General features: G+C 32.6%; 1 protein-coding gene across 1 annotated transcript; it reads left to right on the forward strand.

Annotated features, from left to right (window-relative positions):
- Positions 1–142: 142 nt before the first annotated feature.
- On the forward strand, positions 143–24582 carry ECA3 (endoplasmic reticulum-type calcium-transporting ATPase 3). The gene is made up of 34 exons (XM_020355906.3): positions 143–377; positions 809–859; positions 955–988; positions 1281–1298; positions 1744–1880; positions 2268–2342; positions 2597–2642; positions 3810–3869; positions 3969–4049; positions 4963–5048; positions 6675–6776; positions 7755–7808; positions 8021–8122; positions 8378–8436; positions 9763–9907; positions 10606–10713; positions 11547–11699; positions 11785–11889; positions 12279–12475; positions 12913–13024; positions 13760–13858; positions 13944–14089; positions 14228–14285; positions 15831–15923; positions 16016–16066; positions 16184–16315; positions 16582–16683; positions 17693–17747; positions 19944–20029; positions 20209–20357; positions 23099–23204; positions 23319–23372; positions 23776–23824; positions 24084–24582. Exons 1-34 carry the CDS (start codon positions 345–347, stop codon positions 24149–24151), a joined length of 3006 nt encoding a protein of 1001 aa, XP_020211495.2. The 5' UTR covers positions 143–344; the 3' UTR covers positions 24152–24582.
- The last annotated feature ends 1714 nt before the right edge of the window (positions 24583–26296 follow it).

Below are 26296 nucleotides of genomic sequence, written 5' to 3' on the forward strand. Positions count from 1 at the left end.
TGCAAAAAAATAAAAAATAAAAAAAACTCCAACAATCCCGCGTGTTGAACTGATAAGGAGCCCAGAAAATCCCAAAACAAATGGGCTAAAACAGGCCCAATACGACATTGCTTTATCCTAACGGTTGTGTTGTCCCACATGACACTGGGAGTTGCTGAATCGGGATCTTCTCGAGGTTGCGGAAATCAGAATCAGTAATACTAATCCAAGTTACTCTCTCTGTGTGCGCGCGAGGCATGAAACCCACGTGCTCCCTTTCTCTTTCTCTCTGAAGCTTCAAGTAAAGTATTCCAAAGCCTCTGATACTCGAGGCACTCGTCTCCGATCCAATTCTTCGTTCCTCCATGGAGGACGCATTTGCCAGATCTATTCCCGAGGTAATTTCCTACTGCGTTCTCCATTTTTCCACCACATCGCATTCTAACTTCACATTTTTCGTTCACCAAATCTCCAACCAAACATTATTTATTGTTTAGCATAAAATACTTATATCCTAACCCAAGCTGATCGTAATGTGAATTTCCACGTTTTCTGTATTGCGACCTGTGTTGTGATGTCTCTAACTAGCACAATTACTATGCTCACGAATAGAGATAATGTGTTTTCATGATCGCTCATCATGTCAATATTGAAAATCTATGATCACAAATGCATGCCTCTTGCAGTATTAGTATTCGTAAACTCTGTATCAACTGCTTTCTCTACAATTACGATTCCGTTCATACGGAGATTTTAGGGTCAAATTATATATTAGCATATTCATATAGAAAGCGATTGTTGTTAAATTTTTTTTCTTCTGGTTGGTTAGGTCCTTGATTTCTTTGGAGTGGACCCGACTAAGGGTTTATCTGATGCAGAGGTACTTCAGTTTTCTTTTCATTTCCTCTTTTACTTGTCAATTGTCATTGTACTTTGAATTTCCTTTCCTTTCCTTTTCCCTTTTTTTTTTTCCAGGTAGCACAACATGGTAGACACTATGGTAAAAACGGTATGTCTTCTGTAAGGCCGCGCTCTGATATTTAACTTTGTTTCTTAGGCAGACAAGAGAAGAGATATCAAGGGATGTAGTTTTAAATGAATTTGCATTAGTGTATGCCGTAACAACTAACAAGCTGGTATTGATGGCACTTAGATAACAAAATCACACCACTGAACTTGGAATTCAAGAAATTTACCTTTTACATCTTGTTCACCAGTTTTGTTTTAAGTTTTTTTTTCTTTATTTGTCTATTAACATTTATTTCCTCTTCTCTTACTGCATGGTATCATTTGCTACGCAGTGCTTCCTGAAGATCAAAGTAAGTATATGAAGTTTTTAACTCTTACTTTTGATTTTGTTTGATTATGTAATTAAGGGAACTCGGTAGTTGTCATTGTATGGTACAAATTATAAGGTTACAACTTAATTTGAAGTTTTGAACTGATAATATTTCACCAAAACAGATTGTTGTTGTATCTGATAAACAGTTTGTTAGTGTTTGGCATCTGATTTTGGCTAGCTTGGCAAGTTATAGAAAGAAAAAAAAAAGAGTTTATATTTACTGTATGCTAAGTAATTTGAGGACCATGCAAAAAGTCCTATTAATGATTAAGTAACTGGAATGAACCTCATCTCATATATTATTGTTAATAGAGGTGTTCTCAGTTCAAGCTCTATTACCTCTGTTGTACTATAATTGTTTTGCTTAACAAATAATTCAATCAGGTATCATTGTCACTAATTTTTTTAAATATAATCTGCAGGAGCTCCTTTTTGGAAATTGGTTTTGAAGCAATTTGATGATTTGCTTGTAAAGATACTAATAGCTGCTGCTCTTATATCTTTTATTCTGGCATTAATTAATGGAGAAACAGGCTTGATGGCATTTCTGGAGCCTTCTGTAAGATATATTTGCACTCATATTTCATGTTTGATTTGATATTGTTGTGCACAGCGTATTTGGTAAAAAATCATTTTCTATTTTGTTCATACCTTAACAATAATATACATAATTTCATGAAACTGTGAAAGCTGTATCCTTTCAATAGAAGTTTTAGATTGTGAACTAAATGAGTTCTTTTGTAACTTAAGATGGAGTAGATTTGTACAATGCTGAATGAGTTCTTATGTAATTGGTAAACTCTTGGCAAGTGTCAAAGTTCCTTGTAAAATTATTCTTCTAAACTAGATTATGTATCAAAATTTTCTATTTGGTAACATTACCGAGGATTAATTTCGTTATCTGTACGGGTTTTTTGATAGAAAAAGGAATTTGTTATCTGCATAGGTTATTCTGATGATATTGGCAGCAAATGCAGCTGTTGGAGTGATTACAGAAACAAATGCTGAAAAAGCTCTCGAGGTAAATTTGAAACACTAATAAATTTAGGGCTCCAAATGATGCTATTAATAATGATTAATATTCACTGATTATGGATAAATTTTCCTAAACTTAAGGCTAGAGCTTATTGTTGTTTCTAATTTGTTTGTTAAATTTCTACGTATCTAATCAAAACTTCTTACATGAAAGTTAATTCTATTGTGGAATTCTCTTATGTTGGTTGTTTCAAGTTTAGCTCACTTTTATATATCACTTTCTCTTTTATATTATCCTAGGAGCTACGTGCCTATCAAGCTGATGTGGCAACTGTCTTGCGCAATGGTAACAAACTTTTATACCTGTCTAATTTTTTGTATCATTAGTAGTACCATAGTGGTTTGATGTGTTTTATTGATTATGACTTGTTTGGTGTTAATTGGTGTTATTTTGTAAATAACTAATCAGAATTTCTATTTTCGAGTTTGTTTCATTAAAATTTTCTGTGATATACGTAGCTAATTGTGGTAGTTTTAGTAAAAGTTTTCTGATATTGATGATTACTTTTAACCCTAAAAGAACTATGTAGTAATATACTTTACTATTTTCTCTACGTCTTGTCTTTTCTATGTTTCTTTCTTTGTTTTGGGGTTGGGCTGGATAGGGGGAGGTAAGTTAACCTCGTGAAGTTGTGTTTGCTTTGTATATTAGAAATGGGTAATCACATTACCATCATTTAAGTAAAGGATCAAATCATTTTAAGTGTAACTAGTGAAAAAAAGGCACTCCGTGTCTTTGCTAGTGTTGTGGGATATAGAAGTTACAAAGCAGTTACGCTGCAGTTTATTTTTGGAAAATAATAATTTTTATTTAAATTAATCAAGTGAAATTACTGAGTTATCATCTGCTAAAAAAAAGAATTGTGCAGTTAACGTAATAAATAAAGGATAAAAATGTCTTAAAATTTGTGTAAATGAAAATGATGAATCGTCTTTATATATCGTTGTAGATTTATTTCTCTCTTATATGGGAGAAAGTGCTCCTCTTAGTTTTTTTTTTTTTGCTGTGCTGATGGCAGTTTTTGAGGCATTTATTTAAGGTATACACATAGATTGGCAAACTTTACTTGAATTTTTTGGGGTTTTTGGTAGGAAAATATCTTTTGTTTTTTTGCTTTTGAACATTTTTCTTTTATAATAAATAAATAAACAAAGATCTTGGGACAAAGAATGAAGAATGTTAAATGTATAAGCTTGGCAAAAATAGAGAAAGGAAAACAAGAAATTTGGATTGAGTAAAATGTATTAAGATATTAAAGAGTGATGGGAGAATTACTTTCCGTCCTTCACATGGGGCACATTTTGGGCATCCTCCTTGTAGTTAAAGATTTTACGTGTTTACTTTCTTATGTCTGCCGTGATGATACAATTGGGATTTTTGTTGAATTAGTAAAGCTTGTCATCTTGAAGTTCTTGTACAAATTTTGAATTAGGCAGCGCCTATTTCTTGCAGGTTGTTTTTCCATACTTCCTGCAACTGAACTTGTTCCTGGGGATATTGTGGAAGTTTCTGGTAAGTTGATTATGCAGTGCCTTAAAGCAAAATGGTTCAGTTGATTATTTAATCCTGGAAAGCTAAAAGTTGACTCTGTTCTGGTTGTTAATTAAATAGTGGGGTGCAAAATTCCTGCTGATATGAGGATGATTGAAATGCTAAGCAATCAAGTGCGTGTTGATCAAGCTATTCTTACAGGTATTCCTACTGCACATCTTTTATACAGTGAATAGAACTATTGAATGTTTCCACCGAGCAATCACTTCACTTGTGTGATTGTGTCTGAAAAGTGTGAAAACATACAATATATGCTTACGTGTTGGCAATTTAGGTAATTTTTTGTGATTTGTTTGGATTCTGCCTACTGATCCACAAGCAGGAGAGGTATTGTAGGTGACTTTTGTTCTTATTGTTGTTAGTAATATCAGATATTATTCTTGTTGGCAAGTCAATAATTTTAGCTTGCCAGTTTGGGATAGCTTGACTACTTAATTAAATCCCTTGATAATAACTATATTTTTTTTTCTGTAAAAACCAATTCTTGAAATAAGAAATTGGAATGACTTCTCTCTCTAGTATATGCTTTTGCTGGATTATATTTTGGTACGGGTACATTAGTGTGCAGGTGGGAACAGGCTAGTCAGTTTGGTAGGGATCCATGGCCTGACTCCTTTGATGTTTGGTTACCTTGCCTGTTCCAAAAAGAAATTTGACCAAGACTTATTTAAAATCCTTGTTATCTTAGTAGGCCTTTTAGTCTGGACGGATTGACCTATTTAATTAAATAATACATTATATGTACTACTGCTACTACTAATGTTACTTGTTAAAAGTGCCTTTTGGCCTGATTAAAGGTGCCATTGCAAAGTAAGCCTTTAAATTAAGATTTCAGGCATAACCATCCTTTCAAAAAGACCATGTTAGGTAAATATGTCAAGCCCATCTTGTCAGTTTGAGGCAAGACTTAAGTGTACAAGTGTATCGAGTGATTTATTTTCAATCCTACATACATGTTTAAGCGTATCAATTGTTTACTGAAAAACATAGATATATCTATCATCAGTCATCTCACTGGTTTAATATGTGATTAAATACATTTTGCTGATTGTAGGTGAGAGCAGCTCTGTGGAGAAAGAGCTTAAAACAACCACAACAACAAATGCTGTATACCAAGATAAAACAAATATTCTGTTCTCGGTATGAAGCTTGCATCCTTTGTTCAACCAGCATGTGCTTAATAAGGTTTAAGAATTGTTTTCAAGACTACTATTGGTTTAGATATCTTAAGTTCAATTTGAAATTATGTTTAAGGTAATGGCACTTATCTAAAGTCTAATATGGAAAAATCCTTGTTCATGTAGAAAATTTGGTTTGGTGTTAGTTGTTAATAAATGGCGAAAATACCCTTTTGATCCCTGTAATGTCATAAACTTTACCTATTTGTTCAATTAAAAACATTTCATTCTAGTCCCCTATAATTACTGATTTTATTTCTTTTTTGTTCCCATAATTTCATAAACTTTACCTTTTAGTCCGTATAACAATAGACGATAGGGACTAAAAGGAAACAAAAATAGTATGTCTAAAGACTAAAATGAAATGATTTTAACTATGATTAAAAGATAAAGTTCATGAGACTATAGGGACCAAAACGGTTATTTAAATTTTAAACAATAAAAAATTTCAATCACCAAAATATTAAGAGTTGTTTAACTGTACTATTTTTGCTTTTAATTCAACATTTCATCTATTAGTTTTGGTGGGTTGAGGGTTGATGGTCACATCACATGACAAAGTTGGGTTTAAATAAGTTACTGAACTGTATTTATATGAAATTTAATTCTTGAGAGGATTTTGACTTGCAATTTTCTGTAGCATATGTTCTAACTTGGTGCTGATTGAATTGCTTCAATTTTTCTGATTGTTTTTATCAATGTTTGGTGCTTATAATTTATACACATGCCTTACAAAAATGCAGAGCTACATATGCTCACAAACGTTTCTTTCATATGATTGTTTATTTATTCTTTTGAAGACTGCAATAAGTGAATTTTATATAAGTGTAATAATCAATATATTCATTAATCATTGCAAATTACATGAAATTATATGATATTGGTCAAGATTTAAATTTAATTAATATGTAATTTTGAAATAATGTAAAAAAAAAAATTAACTCATTTTTTTTATATATATATCGAAGCCATTATAACGATTTTGTTAGTAATTTGAGAATCCATCATCTTTTGTTTCAATAAATATTGCAATTCACTTATTTTGGAAAAGAACTTGTTAATTGTTATAGCGGTGTGTAAATGATTTAATTTAAAACTTTAATAAAAGATGAAATTCAACATATGATAAAAAGTTAAAAAAATACAATCATAAAGTTTATTTCTGAAAAAGTTAAACTTAATTATTGTTAATGAAAAAGATAGAACAATTGTGCATAGCATTCCTAAATATTCTTATGAATAGGATTAGTCCAAAATTTTCTGCTTAAAAGTAAAATTGGCACAAACTACTATTGAACATTAAACATGATGGATCATAGCTACATTGATAGTTCTGCCTTCTCCTTCCGAAATTTCAAAGTTACATGAATCACACCTTTCAAATTGTTTGCATTAGTGCATCGTTTGTTTATAAACCATCCATGTTTTGAATATTTAAATAGACATGAGTAAAGGGCACTGTTTCTTGTAGTCTGGGTCCTCTGGGAAGTCCTGTGCCATTTGAGATTGTTTCTCTTAATCTCTCTCTCTCTCTCTCTCTCTCTCTCTCTCTCTCTCTTTTAATATAAGAGTTTATTTTGACTGTTAGGGTACGGTTATCGTTGCTGGTAGGGCAAGAGCTGTTGTGGTGGGAGTTGGTCCTAACACTGCCATGGGCAGCATACGTGATTCAATGTTGCGAACAGAGGATGTAAGCATTGAAGTTTGTTTATATCAATGCTTTTCTGTTATATCTTACTAGCATTTTTGTCTTCTGGCATTCAGATAATATTTCAATTCTTAATTTGTAAACAGCAGATGATTTCCTTTGAGGGAATCAAGTGTTAAATGACACTGCAATGTATATGTATCTATAATTAATAATTTTCTATTTAATACACATCCCAGTTAGGAATAAAATGGTCTTGGGTGATACTAAGGTGGAAATGCTGCACAAGGAATTTATGTGTAGAAATATCTTGGTTGGTTTGATGTATGCTTGGGGATGCCAAGTTATGCCATCCATTAGTATTGTTGGGTGAAAAGTTGGTAGTTTAAATGAAATCTGAACAATGTTTGACAGACTCCTAAGTCCTAATCTCCTATGTGGTTGGTGAATTTTGAGCTTTAAAAGAACCAGTGGGATATAGATCTATGGATTGATATTGGAGTATAGTTTTACTCCTCACTTATATGTATAATAATAGTATAGATTATTTTATGATTCCCTACTGTATTGTCACATTTATTACTATTCATTATAGGCCAATAGCCGTTGCAGCTGTTGGGTCTATATAAACTCATATTGTACTCCTTATGAAGTTAGTGAAATCATATTTTACATATTGAAATATTCTCTTGTCTCCTCACTCTCGACTTCTCTCTCTCTTCTCTCTGTTCATATTCTATTAATTGAGAAAGCTGGAATTTTTGTGTAAATCTGATATTGGTAATGTAAGAATTAACATGATTAGATACTGTCATGCTGCAGCTTGCCACTTAGTTGTCAGACAAGTATATATAGAGTCAAAGGAAACCAAAAGTTACCTTATGAAGCCATGAACCTTCTTTAATTGGTCAAAATGTCATACAAGTATATATCTGTGTTCTTCCTTGATACATGGAAAGGAAAGTTGCTTTTGACACACCATTGGAGTGATTAAATTTTCTTTCCTATCATTGGTTGCAGGAGGCGACACCCTTGAAAAAGAAGCTGGATGAGTTTGGTACCTTTTTGGCCAAGGTGATTGCTAGTCGTCTGATTTTACTGTATTTGAAACTTAACTAGAAAGCTCATTTGATGCAGGGAGAAGAATTATAATTATAATTGATTATTGAATGAAACCCTTCCATTTATTTGACAAATCTTTTTATTGCTTATGTTTTAACTGTAGAGCCCACTTGTCTTATTTATTTTCAAATTGTGATGGTGGTTCCTTTAATTATGTGTTACAGGTTATAGCAGGGATTTGTGTCTTGGTCTGGATTGTAAATATTGGTCATTTTCGCGACCCTTCTCATGGTGGTTTCTTGCATGGTGCAATTCATTATTTTAAGGTTTGTTCTCAAATGAGCTTTTTTTTTTGTCTTCTTTTTTCTATATCATGATTTCTATTTAGTATTTGCTCATGTATTCTTTTTTTCGCAGGCATCATTCTGTAGTCTTTTATTGTTTTGATTTGCATGTACTGTTTACTTAATTTATGTTTAGTCTCTCTTTAGGGTTGGTTATATTTTATCTTTTTTGATAGAAGATATCATGTTGTCTTGTAAACATGGAAATCTTTTAACTTCTAATCATATTCCTTCTAGATTGCAGTTGCTCTGGCGGTTGCAGCAATTCCTGAAGGTCTCCCTGCAGTTGTTACCACGTGAGTTTAGGAACCTTTTTCTATGGAAGCCATGATATCTTTTGAATATCTTAATTTTGATTATATAAAATTTGGATAAAGAAATTTTTTCTTGTGTGTTCATATTGAATCTAGAATTTGTTTTATATATAGTATAAGGTGCTTAATTTTTGGAATTAATGTCCCTTTTCATTTATGATTTGTTGCTCTTTTTTTTTTTTTTATAAAGAAATCATTGATGTGAAATGAAACAAACAATAAGGCAACATTTCTTAACGCTCTTTTATAAGTGCCTTGAGGTATTAGTAATATACTAATATTTTATTTTGTGAGCTGAAAGGGAGAATCCCAGTTCCTATTAAACTCAAATTTCAATTTCAACCATTATCATTTAATTGGATATTTAATTATCACATTTGTGTAATAACTGTCTTTAATCTCATCAAATAGCAAAAAACAAAGAAACTTTAAAGTATCAATTGTCTAAGCTGTTTTTTTGTGTCCTAATGTGTACCTAATTTACCTTGAGTAATTTAATTGATCAGAACTTAATTTTATTGTAGTCTATACTATATTTCTATTGTGAGCCTACTAATTTTTTTTTTAGTAATTTATTTATGGCATAAATATGTTTTCAATCCCTCAAATTTAGGATAAATTTATTTTTGGTTCCTCAAATTTAAAATTGTTGTTTTTGGTCTCTGTAATTTTCAAAAATTTGTTTTAGTCACTTAAGTCAGCAATAACATATTTGAAAGTGACAAATTGAAATAGTTATGTAGTATCACCTGGGTTTAATGTCATATTTTCACTGACAAAGACGTTGATATTTGACAAATTCCCTAATGAGTGAGGAACTAAAAACAAGCTGAACTTAAATTTAAGGGATTAAAAACATATTTAAGTTTATTTATTTATGCTTGCAAAAGAAGAAATCCATTATGATTTTTAATGAGTTTGGAGGATAAGCGTCCTTCTTACTGTATGTGAAGAAAAAAAACATGAAAACAAAAACAAATGTCTCAAAGCTTCTCATTTCCTCAACATATTTGCTTGGAAAACTCCCTTAGAAAGGCTATGTGCTTTGCACTACATATTACACCAAGTTGAAGTCAAATGCCTAATCTTAATTCTTAGCAAATCAGCTGTTGTGTTGTGGTTGTGTTACAGAAGCTTCCTTAGTCCCTTAAATTACTTGGTTCCTTACTGACTGTAGACTTCTACTGATATACTATGTTTGAATTAGTTTTGGTAAGAAATCTTCATTTATTCAATGTAATGGAAAGTTAATCTAGTCTTGATTTTTTTTTTCCTTTCTTGCATTGATTACTTTTTCTTTTATAATAGGTGTTTGGCTCTTGGAACAAAGCGTATGGCTAGGTTGAATGCCATTGTTCGCTCCCTGCCATCAGTTGAGACCTTGGGCTGCACCACTGTTATTTGTAGTGACAAAACGGGGACTCTAACTACCAATATGATGTCAGTTGCAAAGGTGAGCTCTGCATGACATTGGAACATCAAAATTTAGATTTATTCATTTGCTTGTTTTTAGTAAATTTTGTATTGGCACAAGGTTTCTGCTGGATCGTGCCATCCTCATTGAACTCTAGACTGACTTGTTGATGCTTTTTTTTTGGTAGTTTTGTACATGAAACATTTTGAATCAATAAAAACCTCACTGCTACGTGTATTTTAAATATGTAGCATCTTCTTAGTATTAATAGAGTTTGCAATAAAATATGTTTCTAGATGTTAAAGGTCTGAGTAGCATTCAGTTTATGCACACTTAAGCTCTTCTCTTCTCCTTAATCATTATCTATTTATAAAATGCTTTTGATGTTCATTTTCTGGTCGTGTTGTGTTTTAATTGACTCTGATACCAGCTACTGTTCATAGTGGAATATGCGTGTACAGTAATGTGTTCAGGTTCAGAATGATACAAAATTGATATGCACATTGCTTTTCATGTATTTTTCATGTTAGAAGCTTTATCTGTTTTTCATACATGTTGCAATGCAAAGAAAATAATTCCAAAATTATATCCTAAGGAATACTTTTTTGTTATGTCATATCTCTGTTAAAGGAATATTGCTCTTTTCCTTTTTTTTCCTTCTTTTTTTCCTGCATGCTTTTAGATGAAGATTTTTAATAATTTCTTTAACCAAAATCCTATGCTTTTTGTGTGCACAGGTTTGTGTTGTTGAATCTGCAAAACGTGGTCCTGTTGTTTCTGAATACAGTGTCAGTGGAACAACATATGCACCTGAAGGCATAATATTTGGCAGTACAGGGATGCAGGTACTACTCTGTTAATTCTCATGCTTCTGCATTCATGCACAAGAAAACACACATCTCATTTAAAGCTTAGTAATTAACTAATATTAGGAGAGATTCCAAAGAAGAGAACCTTAACTTCTGCCCCGAAACAATATCCATAGGTCTAAGGATATCGTGTGCCAATTATGTCATGTTACATGTATATGACTATATGGCTTTATGGTGGACATCCATGCTGTTTTACTTTGCAAAATATTTGCGTGAAAAGGATTGCATTGAATTATGCCTTGTAGTAGAACTCTGATGGTGGCAATGGTATAGCAGCATGAATGGTTCATGTTTATCTTCAAAACATAAACTTATAATGGTCTCATAATTTGGACTTAGAGCATAAGTCAACCCACAAATTGGCTTGTAATGTGAATACTAATCAAATTTTATTTAAGCCATATTTCTAGTCAATGTAGAGCTAAATACCACCCTTGCGGCTGCAATTAATGCAGCTCCAAAGAGGCCGCAACTAAGGAGGGCTAAAGGTGACTGCAATTATGGCGGCTTTCCAACAAATGGATATTGTAATGCTAATGGGCCTGTTTGTTTATTTTTTATTTTTAAAAAAATCATGTTTTTAATGAAACAAACAGTTTCTTACTTTTCAACATGTTTGTCTAAACTAATTATTAAAAAAAAAACAGTTTTTTGCTTTTTTTAAGAAGCAAATCTTCTTAAAGAGTTGTTTTTTTAAAAGTCACTTTTTTAAATTTTAAACAAACTGACCCAATATAATGAATGTATGTTTAGGTGTATGCAGTTTTGTTTAGAGTTTAAAACAATGGCTTTTTCTTGTTTTGCAGCTTGACTTTCCTGCTCAATTGCCATGTCTTCTTCACATAGCAATGTGTTCTGCTCTTTGCAATGAATCAACCCTACAGTATAATCCTGATAAAGGGAATTATGAAAAAATTGGTGAGTCAACTGAAGTGGCACTACGTGCCTTGGCAGAAAAGGTCTGTATTTGTACCTTTCCTTGTGTCTCTTATGTGTGAAGCTCTGTCATTACTTAAGTACACTTTGATCATTCCTTATTTGTAGATTGGTCTCCCTGGTTTCAATTCGATGCCATCAGCCTTGAATATGTTGACTAAGCATGAACGTGCTTCTTACTGTAACCATTATTGGGAGGAACAATTTAGAAAGGTGAGCTTTAGCAAGTTTCTCACCTCTATTTTCCATTTATTTGTCCATTAGCATATTTTAGGTAACTTGAATGATGAAAAATTACTGTAGGTTTTTGGAGATATTCTTCATGCCATTGATCTGAATACAATATTTTAAAGAGATGTTTTCATTTCAAAAAAGGAAATAGATAAATGCTAATAAGTTATACACAATGAATTGAGATCGGTACAACTAATCTGAACACAAAAAAAAACTTAGCTAAAATAGATAAATGTAGTTGCATTACCAAGGGTAAGTAAGACAGCCAGTTCATCAAAAATGAAATTTATTGAATATATGTACTATTGGTTATTTTGTTGGTAATGGGCTGTGTATTTGCTTCACACTTTGAGCTTCATGCTTTGCAGATACATGTTTTGGAATTTTCCCGAGATCGGAAAATGATGAGTGTCCTATGCAGCCGGAACCAGATGCATGTTTTGTTCTCAAAGGGTGCCCCAGAAAGTATAATATCTAGATGTACAACCATTCTGTGCAACGATGATGGTTCCATTGTGCCACTTACAGCTGATATTCGAGCAGAGCTGGACTCAAGGTTTCAAAGGTTTGTTTTTATCATTTATAATTTTATCTGCATATACATATTCCATAATTTGCTTTGTAGATTTTCCCTTCCTTTTTGGTTCTTATTCAAATTAGGCACAAAACATTGAGAAACTTGAAAAAAGATGTGTGGCTCATGTGCTTGCCCTGCAAGGGCATAATTTCCCATCTTTATTATCACTACCAGTGCAAGGGTGGTCAAGTATTTCTTGCATATCTAGTGCCATACCTGCTTGCTGCTAGGCCTTGAAAAATAATGATAAATAAAATTATGCAAGAAAAATTCATTGATGACAACCTAGATGTCAACCATACAGCCTCTGGCCATCTGCTGCCCTTGCCAACCATATAGCCCCTGGGTTATTTTCAGTACTAAACTCTTTTATGAACACCCTTTATTTTATGTTGTTGCCACTTAACGTAAAATTTGTTGGCCAGTTTTGCAGCAAAAGAAACATTAAGATGCCTTGCCTTGGCCCTGAAATGGATGCCCTCAGTTCAACAGTCATTGTCCTTTGATGATGAGAAAGATCTTACATTTATTGGGTTGGTATGCTTTCTTTTCAATGTACAATACATGGTTTAACGGTTGTATTAATAAAACTTGTAGATTTTATCTATTCAATAAGAACTCTTAATTTGACAGATAGCTTAATGAAATTTAGGTTAAATTACTCTTTTGGTCCCTCAATTTATTTAATTTCTTCAATTTGGTCCTTCAATTGTTTGAAAGATCCAATTTTGTTCCTTAATTTTCTAAAACGATGTAACCTTTTCATGCATTTGAGACCAACAAAGTAATGGCGTTAACTTCTTGTACACATAGCACAATTAAGAAAATGACATGTATCACTCACTATGTGTATAAAAACATAACGTCCTTAGTTTCAATTGAACGGATAGGACCACATTTCATTGTTTTAGAAATGTAAGGGACCAAATTGGACCTTTAAATAATAGAGGGACTTAGAGTAATTTAGTCTAAAATTTAGTATGTACAAATAGATATTGAAGGGAGTAACTACTCCTAGAGTAACTTATCCCTCCTCCACGCAAACAATCAAACATACAGTTGGAGTTTTGACTTCCAATAAAATTATTGAATGATCAAAATGTAAAATAACATGTTATATTTGAAGTGGAAGAATTATATATTTTTTAAATAATTTTCTCTCTGAATGCTCTACTCTACTTTTTTTGTCTTTTTCTGTTTTTCCAATATTCTTGGTTTTCCTCTAGTAAGTAATAACCTTTTTGTTTTATGGGCTTCTTCTCTCTTATGCAGGTTGGGATGCAAGATCCTCCAAGAGATGAAGTAAGAAATGCAATGCTTTCGTGTATGACTGCTGGCATACGTGTTATAGTTGTCACCGGGGATAACAAGGTTTTCAAACTCCTGCAAACTTAATTGTTCCTTTCCCCTTCAACATTCAATACATCTTGTCTAAAATTACTTAATATTGAATCAGTCCACTGCTGAGTCACTTTGCCGCAAGATAGGTGCTTTTGACCAATTGATAGATCTTTCTGAACATTCTTACACTGCTTCTGAGTTTGAAGAACTTCCACCACTGCAACAAACTATAGCATTGCAACGTATGGCTCTTTTTACAAGGTATAGTGGTTTATATCTATTTTCTAATATTTGATTTTTTTAGATGATTGCAGACTAAAAGAACAATTTCTGTCTTTGTTCAATGTATTCAACATAAAAATTTCATAGTAAAAGTTGCATGTGTTTATCGTATGTTAGGGTTGAGCCTTCTCATAAAAGGATGCTGGTTGAAGCTTTACAACACCAGAATGAAGTGGTATGATTGTTTCCTTCATCACAGCATTAACTGTAATTAATAATAATTACTAACTAGTAATAATTTCTAATTGGGGTCATCTTTTTTTTTTTTTTGGTTTCCTGTCTCCAGAGAGGTCAATTAAATTCTCATGTTCTTGTCATAAATTCATAATTACTTTTGTTTTCATCTGCATATAGTTATAGGGCACATTTTTCAATGGCTGGATTGATTGGATTAGATCTTTAGGTGCAATCCTCCTCACTATTCTTACACCTGTAGTTTCTGCACTGCCGTATTAAAAAAATGGTATAATAGCTGATCTTAAATGCCAGCTGCTATACCAAAGAACAAAGATAGCATATACACTACGGTATAAATTATTTATAATGCACACTAGATGCCCAAAGCTCAAAAACCTAATCAAAATTTAAGACATATTCAGCATTAATATGAAGTGTAACTAGCAAATCAGTTACAAGAGTAATATGATAAATAAAACAATTACAGTACCAAATCACTATGGTACTGTTATTTTGTAGGGTTTTATGCCAGAAGTTGAAAACAGAGTTGGGGCTGGGGGTTTTCTTCAAAGGGGGAGGATTCAAATCATCAATGCTTCTGATACAAAAAGGATGGGAAATGACAATAATATCTATAGAATAATGGGTGGGATAAATAAAAAGGGTGGAGCAAATGTCAGTCTTTGACCCTGTACCCACAGCATACCTTAACACGATTAATTCCCATGATGTGTTCAACACAAGAACATGACAGAACATCATGACACTGCTCTTGCTTGAGGTGTTAAAGTGTCAAACATGCTACTAGCACCTGTCATCTGTGCTATACATGTAAAACAACACTTCACACTTGGAATTCTATTTAAAATTATTTTGTTGCTTGGACACAGCTCAAAGGACACTAAAGAAAATGTTCAATCTTTTAAGCATTAAAAAATGTCAGCTCAAAATACTATATAAAATAACAAAAATTTATTTGGTGGTTAGACTTTTCACTACCCTGTGCTTTCTTACATTTTTTGCACCTTTAGGTGTGTGAAGTTCAATGCCTAATGCTTTGCTTTGTGTTTAGTGATTTGGGTTTCCTTCACGAATGACCTTCTGCAATGATTTTGGGACCAAAGGGTTGATGATTTCTTATCTGTGTTGATACATTTATGCTGAGATTGTGTTTGAAACTTTGAATGTAGTACTGCAGTTTAAGCCCAATTTTACCATTTATGTACTTCTGTTTAAGCTCACTTTGATGTAGCTTCTCTGTGTTACATATGCATGCATGCATGTCTGTGATGTCTCAGGGTCATATATATTGGACATTAGCTGTATCAGATAATCTAAGTTGGAGTCCCATGTTTAATAAAATTTATTAGTGCTAGGCACCATGAAGTTGTGCAGCTGTGCTGGGCCCTGCTATATCACTATTACTCTAAACCCTCTATTTTATAATCTATTGCGTCCTTAGAATCATGGACATAATTGTTTATGCAATCATTCAAAAAAAATTCTTTCAAATTTGTGGAAATTTACACTGTTAGTAATTTAGGTTGCAATGACGGGTGATGGAGTTAATGATGCACCTGCATTGAAGAAGGCAGATATAGGAATTGCTATGGGGTCAGGGACAGCTGTTGCAAAGGTGTCACCAACTGTCTGTACTTTCTCTTTTTTTTTTTCTTGTCTTGTCAATAATCCTGAACACATTGCTGTTTTTCTCCTCTTTGTTTACAGAGTGCTTCAGACATGGTGCTTGCTGATGACAATTTTGCCTCAATTGTTGCGGTATGACAGCATATATCAAATTCTACTCAATTATTTCTTCTTTCTTATTATCATTTTCCTTACCTAATCCCTCCTCAACTGAGATGTTTCCCATTTAACTTATTTGTTTCTCTGTAGGCTGTGGCAGAGGGAAGGGCTATATACAATAATACAAAACAGTTTATTCGATACATGATTTCTTCCAATATCGGCGAAGTTGTCTGTATATTTGTGGCTGCAGTGCTTGGAATACCGGATACCCTGGCCCCTGTGAGTTTGTAGTTTTATTTAGCCAATTGGTTTCATAAAAGAAGAAACTAAAGGAATTGTTGATGATGTCAAAATGCTGATTCTTTTTCATTCTGTATTTTATTCATACTTGAATTCTGTGTAAATATCTGGGTTTTTTTATTGATCATGTCTTCTATGATGACCATGTCTCTTCAGTGGTAATTGCACAAATGATATTTAATTTTTGTTCCAGTGAAGACTATGGTTTAACAATTTTCTTTTTATTCCCCTAACCCCTCTACCAGGTCCAGTTGCTTTGGGTCAATTTGGTTACTGATGGATTGCCTGCCACTGCAATTGGCTTCAATAAACCAGACTCTGATGTGATGAGGGCTAAGCCTCGAAAGGTATCTTACCAACAATTCAGTGGAGTCCATGTGCAGTTTTGACTTTAAAACTATGGCAAATTTCCAAAAGAAATCGACTTGAAAACTTTGCCAAACTTTTCCAAAATTATTCATATATTAAGTGTATTTTGGATAGTGGAGTGGGATACTGGGATTGTTCACGGTGTGTAGGGTGGGAAACATTTTCTGTTGTTTTTTGTTGAAAAAAAAGAGGGGGTGAGATGGTTAGAATTTTTTACATGTTGAAGTAACCCTCACATGAAAAATTAAGAAAAAAATAAACCAGGGTGAAAGATAACTATAATTTTATTATTCTTTTACCCATTCCATTGCAAACCTTCCCCAAAAGGGGTATCGAAATTTGCTCTGACTTTTATGGAAGGGAATGGACTCCATCTGCCCACAGTATTCCACTTCTGTAGAATTTCCAAACAATGGGTTCTCCACAAAATCATTTTTAGCCATCCCTCCCAAATAAAGCCTTAAGGTTCTCTTCTCTAGTTAATGCTAAAAGTAAGACTGATAGAGTAGTTCATCTTGTAGTGTTCCGCAAAAGGTCTTCTTTAGTGGGTCTGGTAGGTCTTCAGAGAGATTGTCTAGCAGTGTTACATGTTTCATGTTCTCAGCTTGTCTTTTTCGGTTTTTCCTTTTTCTTGAATTAATTTTGAGGATATCTTATCGTATTGCATTTTTACCTCCTTTCTTAAATAATTATCTGAAATAAAAGCAACAAACAAAATGTGCTTTTGATTCTTGTTCAGTAAGCTAAAAATAGTAGTAGTTTCTTAAAAAAAAACTTATTAAAAAGTTGTATAAAAAAATCAGCATTTTTAAAGCATTTCAAAAAGACATATTTGTTGACTGAAATCAATTTCAATCATTTATACACATTGAAAATTGCCAAAATATCTTTAATCATAAAAAAGCTTGCTATTCAAAATAAATAAATAAATAATCATTCTCAATCACCCTCTTATTATGTTGTTTTTATTTCACTTTGAATGTAAAGGTGAATGAAGCAGTTGTCACAGGTTGGCTCTTCTTTCGCTATTTGGTAATAGGAGGTAACAATTATATCTCAGTCTGGTCTTTATTTTTGGATTGAGTATCATTCATTTTACCCATTGGCATTGCTATTTTCATTTTGACAAGATTTCTTTCTTTTTAAAGAATAAAATTGCTTTTTATGTTTTAATATAATGTTAGTTACTTATGGTAGTTTGACCCAGACAAGAGATTGGTAATGTCAATCCCTTGTGATTATGTTATAAACCATTAACTAAAGTGATTGTAGGTAAATAACCAGATGAGTTCTTGTTACAAAATTGTTACTGGATTCACCAGAATAAAGGACACAAGGATCCTAGGAGGACTATTGAAATTTACCAACAAAAGAATTATCAATAATTCAATATGCATAATGGAGGTCGAGGAACTAGAGGTCTTACGTTGTTCAAACTACTTTAGAAAGTCTGCATATGTTGCTAGAGATGTCTTAGATTTAAATAGAGGGGTAGAGGACTCGCATTGCTCAAACCATTCTAGAGGATCCCTAAACCTGAGGGATTAATTAATGATTTTGGGATTCTTTAAAACATACTATCTGAACAATCAAAAAGGAATGAATGCAAGAGAATCGAAAGAGAAAAACATGAGGTGTAAGGAATTAGATTCACAAACCTCGCGAGGAATTGAGTCATACAATTGCCTTGGGTTCTATAATTATGGGATTGGCAATTGTTCTATATAATTATGCGTTTTCCTGCCAATTGTCAATGTCCGTGGTAACAATTAATGGCCATGAATTGTCAATGTTCTCTCTTAATCAAATACCCAATTTGGCTTCATGCAAGGGACAAGATAACAAAAAAGTATAAGGAACCAAGAGGCTTTTAAGTTAATGACTGATTGGAAATCAAGCATTGATGTTTGGTCATGCAATGATCTTAAATCCAGTGTATCTTGGAATTCTGACAACTAATTGTGGGTAATCATTGGTTAGTCAGTTAACCCAAATCATACTAAGAATGATTAATATTAATATGCAATGGGCACAATAGAATCAACCCCAGTTGAGAATGGAAAAATGCAAATTAAATCAAAATGTTGAAAGCCATAAATCAGACTGGAAGATTCCCCATGAACCTAGCTATGAATTTATATACTGTTCAATTGAACAAAGCAAGAATACAGAAAACCACTCAAAGAACTAGAGCAAAGATAAAAAGAACTAAAAAATGCCTTGAGAAGAAACGTATCTTTGTCAAGCCTACACAAATCTGCTACTGCAAACATCAATTTTTAAGAGTTGTCAAGGAAACCAAGGTGTTTGAGATCTGTCAATAGAGGCTGGAAATCACAAAAGATGAGGCCCTGCATACTTTTGACACAGTTATGCTAAAAAAAAGAAAGATTGAATAGCCCAAAATGCTCTAAAAAGGCATCTATTTTCTATTTTTTTTATCACATCACCAAGCCTTTCAGTTCTGTAGCAAAATAGGGAAAATTAGGTGAAAGCTACATAATATATGCCATAAGAGTATGGAGATTTTCAATATTTAGCAAAGAACTTGGTAAACAGTTGAGAGTGAACAAGAAGTGAGAAGGGTGATTAGCCCCGTCAATGAGATAAGGCGATGCCTAATAGTTTTGCAGTGGAGGGAAAGGTAGCAAACCAAAGTGATAGTGAGGAACCTCTCATTTTTTTTCCAGTGGACAGTGTGTTTATCAAGTATGCATAGTTTTTCCTCTCTTTAGGATCTAGATACAATGCTGATAGAGGAATAGAGTGCTAGGTAGCCAATAATTAGTTAGTTAGGTGATTGGAGTTTAAGAGAGTCAGAGATAGTTAGTTGGAGGCTGGGAAAATTAGTCAATAAGACATGTTGCCTATAAATAACAAAAAGGGTTGAGAGAGAGATTTATGTTTTGTTTTGAGATGGAATTCAGATTGTTGTTGGAGAGTCCAGGCCTCTCTAAAGTCCTGGGAATCATTTGTACACTTTTATGTTGATAAAACTACTTCCTTTATATAATTCTGAACTGGTTTCTGTAAGAGAGAAAAATATATTGGAAATCTTGTGTCTCAACTATGTCACAGACTTAATATTTATATCATGAATGTAATAATTATAAAGATATAATTGTCCCAGTAACTATATTCATATGAGACACTTAATCAAGGCATCCTGTAATAATATATGTTTCAAACATGTATAACATCCCAGTGATTATATTCGTTTGTCTCGTGTTTGATGCAGCTTATGTTGGCCTTGCCACCGTTGCTGGTTTTATCTGGTGGTTTGTTTATTCTGATAGTGGCCCTAAACTTCCATACACAGAATTGGTAAGATATTATCATGTCCTTATCTGTGGTCTCTGAATTTGTGTGAACATCTGAGATGCTCAGAATGTATAATATACAATTGAGTCCCCTTTATTATCTTTTTTCTGGTGTAAATATTTCTTTTTGTCTATAATTAATAAATCTATTCAGATATTCTTAGTTTGAATCTTCTCTTCCAGATGAATTTTGATACGTGCCCAACTAGGGAGACAACTTATCCTTGCAGTATATTTGACGATCGACATCCATCTACTGTATCAATGACCGTGCTTGTCGTGGTTGAGATGTTCAATGCTTTGAACAATCTTAGTGAAAATCAATCTCTTCTGTAAGTAATTTTATACAATTTAATTTAACTTAATTATAAATTTTTGGTCCTTCCTGGTTCTTGCATCTTAATGGGAGGAGATCAGGATGTCAACTTTAAATATAAAAGATCTTTCACATGCTTTCACCCATCGGCTTATGCTTTTGGGATATTAGATTCATTACAGTCACTAAACCTGAAGAAGCATGTATTATTATCTCAGGGTGATATTAGTAAAATGATTAATGTGACGTACATTGGACCACATGAAGATAGAGAATGGGTGGAAATTCTGTTATGTAAGCAGGGAATTTTTCTCATTTGACCAATTTCCATGTAAGCAGGAGAGAGAATGATGGGAGTGGGAATTGGAGGGATAAGGTGGGAAGGAGAGAAGAGAGGCGAGGAAATTGGGGAGAGAACCTGGCCTCTCGATTGTCTGGTTTATTTGTCATTTCTTTTCAGTCTCTACTGGTTTTCCTGCTGGATATGCAGGTCAGAACCCTTTGATCTGATATAACTTTGATATCAGCTCTTCAGAAGTGATGCATATCTCAGTTTCCAATTTCCATGTTCTGTTTATGATTCTTATCTTGTACACTACTGAATCCAGGGTGATCGGATAGGAATTGTTTGTGTGGAATTAGAGTCATCTCTCTTTTAAAGAGCTCTAATGTTTGAGATGGATATTAATATATTTTTAATCTGTTTGTTGATGAACCGGTTGATTGACATCATTCAGTTAAGCCTGGTGCTATCATCCACCCATGTCTGTTATTGCAGTCATGGCTGTTCTGTATATGACTCTTCCTTATTTGTAGCATACACTCTACTGATTAACCCAAAAGAAAGTTCTCGTGTTTAAACAATGGCTCTTAACTAGGTGGTTTTTAGTGAATTTGAGGCCACATCTGATAGAATGTTTAGCATCATTGATGACGTTGCATTTGATGAACTTTATCCTGGTGTAAATCTTGTTAGAACGGAGCATTATACATAGTTCCTTTACTTTATTCAGTTTTTATAAAGGAAGCACAGATACTACTACATGGGTGGAAATTATCAGATTTGAGTTCAGGAAATGTTAGCCCTTTTTCCCCTCAGCCTTCCAGCCAGTGTTGCAAAGATCACATCTATCTTGTTGCCACTTCCTGATCTGAATTGCATGTAAAATCATGTGTGGGATCATTGTGAGATTGTGCTATCCAAAAATCTGGAAATTCTGGGTTGGATTGTGCGACCTGTTTCCCATGAACCTGCAATTTTAACCCATGTTTTTACTTTTTGCCTCAACTCTCAGTTTTCCTTCCTGGAAAAAAAAATTAGGGATGAAGATGGAGGAGGTAATGAGATTAATGAATATGCAGAAGAGAGAACTGCTGTTCAGCACTTTATCTCTAATCAGTGTGTTTTTTATGGTGCATTGGGATTACTTGAAAAGAACATTAAAAAAAAGAGAGAGAACTGAATATTGCTCAGTGTGTTTGTAGTACAAGTTCTAATCCCCTTTTATATAGCCATGCCTAATCCTATTGAAGAAATGGGGAAACTATCATAAAAGGTAAGTAGGAAAAATATCAAAGAAACAATGAGATATATATCTATCCTAATAATATCAAAGATATTTACTTCACGCCCTCTCATTTGGTAAATGGATATTAATTATTCCCAACTTGTTGGGGAGTCCCTTGGTATTCACATTTGCTAATTGGAGTTTGAATGGATGTAGGCTGTGGCTATAAGACCGTTGTCCAAATTCTCCTTGATGAAGTGTATCAATCACTATATGTTTGGTTTTATCATGCTGTTCGGTGTTGTGGGCAATTTTAATAGTTAAATTATCATCACAAAACAGTCTCATTGGATCAAGAATGGTTGTTTGAATGTTTGTCAAGACCATTCCAATGCCACAGAGAAAAGTGCTTCCACTTTGACTGAGAAAAGAGTGGGAGTTGCTCATTCTTTTTTAGTCTGGATACAAGAAAACCTCCTGACCTGCCACTACATCCATGATTATCATGTATTAAATTTTTGTTTTCTTCCCATATCCTGTTTGTTGTGTTGTATAGCTTTTTAACTTTTCAAATCAGGGCCAATCTGGTTGGGTTCCATAAGAATATTGGTTTTATTACGTTTCAAAATTGTAAACCATTTAAGGCTAGTTTGACTTGTGTACAAGATTCAACCAAACCAAATGTCACCATTTACACATGTGGATTTATATTTACATGAACTACCAAGTTTGAACACTGTATTCTTATATTCCCTGTAATTATTGAGGAATGAGTTGAAATCCATAGAGAAGCATCAGCTGCTATTGAATCTGGAAAATCAAATTCATAATTGAGAACCTTGTCATTACTTTTAAAATGCGGAAGAAGGGTCGTAAATTGTGAACCATGTAAACTTAGTTTGACTTGTGTTCAAGCTTGAAGGAAACCAAATGTCACTGTTTACACCCCTAGTTGTTGACTTGTGTACACGAACTACAATGTTTGAACAAAGTATTCTTATATTCCCTGTAATTATGGAGGAATGAATTAAATCCTTAGAGAAGCATCAGCTGCTATTGAATCTGGAAATCAAATTCATAATAAGTACCTTGTCTGTTTTTTTTAACATGAGGAAGATTTGCAACGTGTATACTATAAATATTAGGAATTGTGTCTCCTATTGTTGAATTATAATTGGGAATTGAAAGAGCAACTGTTGCTGTTACAGTTTCTTAATTCATGATTTGAAAACATGTTTGTATGTTACAGGGTCATCCCTCCCTGGAGTAACTTGTGGCTTGTTGCTTCTATAATCCTAACTATGCTTCTTCACATACTAATCTTGTATGTTCGCCCACTGTCAGTTCTTTTCTCTGTAAGTACTTTTTAAAACCCGTGATCCCCATTTTATTGGTGGAAACTCTGCCTGTTTATCCTGTTCTCAAGCAATCGGAATTATTATTATATTTATCGCCATTTGTTTTGACAGGTAACACCATTATCTTGGGCTGACTGGATAGTTGTCCTCTATCTTTCACTGCCTGTATGTAGTTTTCTTCATCTTTCCCGTTAGTTCCCCCCCCCCCCCCCCCTTTTTTTCTTTTTTTGCTCGTGTTTTTGTTCTTCTAACTTGCAATTGATTGATGTTTTTGTTCGGTAAACCCCATATCAAGAGTAAATCAGGGAATCATATCATTTAACACTCCTAATATGAACAATGCTGAAAACTTGAAAAACAGTTAATTTTATGATGTATTAGGTTAAATATTCCATTGTTTTCTCTAGTATCAATGGATTTGTAGAAAAAGTTGTCAAATCTGCATGGCCAACCCTAAAAGCTACTTGTTCATTTTGATTGTTGGGGATCTCTCCAGGTGCTGTTTGTTACTACATGGAGAAATCCCATCTACTCATCCATATGTCTTATCCTTTGTTTTCTTATCCAGGTTATAGTCATTGATGAGGTGTTAAAGTTCTTCTCCAGAAATCCCATCGGTAATCTTTATTCATCTTATTAAATTTTTCAGCTCAATCCGTGATACCTTTGTGTGAGGGTAGCTACTATTCAACATGACAAGTAATAGGATTGGTAGTCTCAATTTCAATTGGAAATTAACAGTTATCATAGAAAACTATCAGTGGGTACATTTTGGATGATGCTTTGTGATGGGATCTATAATTAAGTGATGTAACCAACACACACATATAATTTTTTCCACATAGCTGACGTTGATGACTTTTCTTATGGTTTTAGGTTTGAGATTCAGATTATGGTTCCGGAGGTCTGATTTACTTCCAAAAAAAGAAGTACATAACAAGTAAGGTGTGGAGTACTATTTTCGCAAATTCTGCACATGTGAAATCATATAGTTCCAGCGGTATTGTTATTGAATCTAAACAATTTCCACATGCATGCCAATCAAGGAGTTAAACAAGGTAACTTCATAGATATTGTATAATATTTGTTTTATCTGTAATATTTATGTTGTCCTAAAAATTCCAGTGATGTAAAACAGTGAATGTAGGAGACTGTAGGGCTGTTATTGTCTTCAATTATTCATTTTTTCTACAGAATTTGTATTTAATCAATTTTGCTAGCTTAAGTACCTGAAAGGCACGCATTTTGCCCTGTTCTGAGAAAGTTGTAGTTTGTCATCTGTGTATCTTTAAACAAGAGATGTAGAGATTTATGTCAATATGTTGCGGAGAAGCAAAGGAAAAAAAAATCGGAAAAAAAACACAAGTTTTGGTCAGTTCTTGTTCATCACTTGTTAAGTTGCATTACGTAAAGTTATTCATTTTAATAACTAGCAAACATTTATGAGATTGTATATGATATGGATGTTAACGGCTAAAGGGCATCTCCAATGTGCATCATCTCAGGGATTTTAAACTTTTTTTCCTATCATGTCATATCAAATTTAAGAAATTCAACTTTTAATTCCAATAGTAAACTTGAACTTAAAATATATTTCACATGTTATCTCAAGTCTTTATATTTTTATATTTATTTTTGTTTTAAGATAATTATTCATTTGTACTTTAATTTTAAAACAATATATATATATATATGCAAAATATATATATACATAAATTATTTCAATAATTTTTATCACCAGTTAAAATATATTAACATTGTATACAACAACAAAAGTGTTATCTCACACCCGAAGAGATCAACTGAATAAATCACACCTAAGATTTTTAAGATAATTTTCATTTTTTTCATGACCAATGCGTTCCAATATATAATTATTAAGTTTGTTTAAAATTGGTGATGAATTTGATTTTAGCAAAAATAAAAAAAAGGTATTTTCTTTTTAAGTATGTTGCAAAATGAAAATAAGGACAGTTAAAAGTGGTTGAAAATAATTGAAATTATCTTGTGTCGTTTATCATTAACAAGCATGTTATGTAATAGTATAATATATGTACCCAAAATATTTTTTTGGTGTTTCTTTTTTAATAATTAAAGATATAGAGCGAAAATCAATAGAAAAGAAAGGAATAAATAAGAAATAAAGTACAATTTTTGTGTTTTGTAATTCAAAAGAAATAGAAGGAAGAAGAAAATAATACTGTAAAATTGTTTGATTTTGATGAAAACAGATGAAAGAAATTATATAAATAAATAAATTTTATTTTTGTCCTTAACAAATAACTCACTTGGAATATATATTGACACATTTGTAATTAATTGTTTTCAAAGTATACTCCATTAAAATGGTGCAGAAGGAATGTTTTAATGATTTATGGGTTGTTTAAAAATTTCAATCGATTAAAGTTACAAATAATGAAACATGAATACGTTATTTCATGCTAATCGATATTTTAATTGTTGAATCAATTATTTAAGAATTTCAATTAATTAAAGTTGCAAATTATGGAACATGAATAAATGCTTCAATCAGTTAATCAAGGAAATCAATCGATTAAAATTGCAAATCATCAATTTCTTTTTAATTTGAAACGTGTCTCTTGTGCTATTGGTAAAGCGTAAAAAATGCATATATAAAAAAAATTGACACTATTATTCAGAAACTTTTTCTTCTGTGTTTTTCAACAAAATGTGATATTCACTAAAAAAATAGATATTCATAAATAACAACAAATTATCAGATTTGTCAAGTGAGAAGAATCCAACATCATGTTACCAATATCTATTTTTTTATTTTTATATAATTTATTAGTGTGATGCATGTACACCCTTCACTTTGCTGGAAAATGTAATTGGAACAAGTTAATATTTATATTAGTATTTGAAATTATAAGCATTAATTACTTCATTCACCAATTTTATAAAAATTATCACTTAAATTATTAAATTTATCAATTTTTATTTATTAATAAAAAAATGTAGTTGAAAAATGTAATACAAATAGCTTTTTATAAAACTAATGTAACTAACGTTTATCAATCCGTGAAACAAAGACCTTTTAAACGCTAAATTTTCTGTGGAATTCTGAA

Source organism: Cajanus cajan, chromosome 6, assembly GCF_000230855.2.
Source record: "Cajanus cajan strain Asha chromosome 6, NIPB_CcT2T_4, whole genome shotgun sequence".
Lineage (NCBI taxonomy): Eukaryota > Viridiplantae > Streptophyta > Magnoliopsida > Fabales > Fabaceae > Cajanus > Cajanus cajan.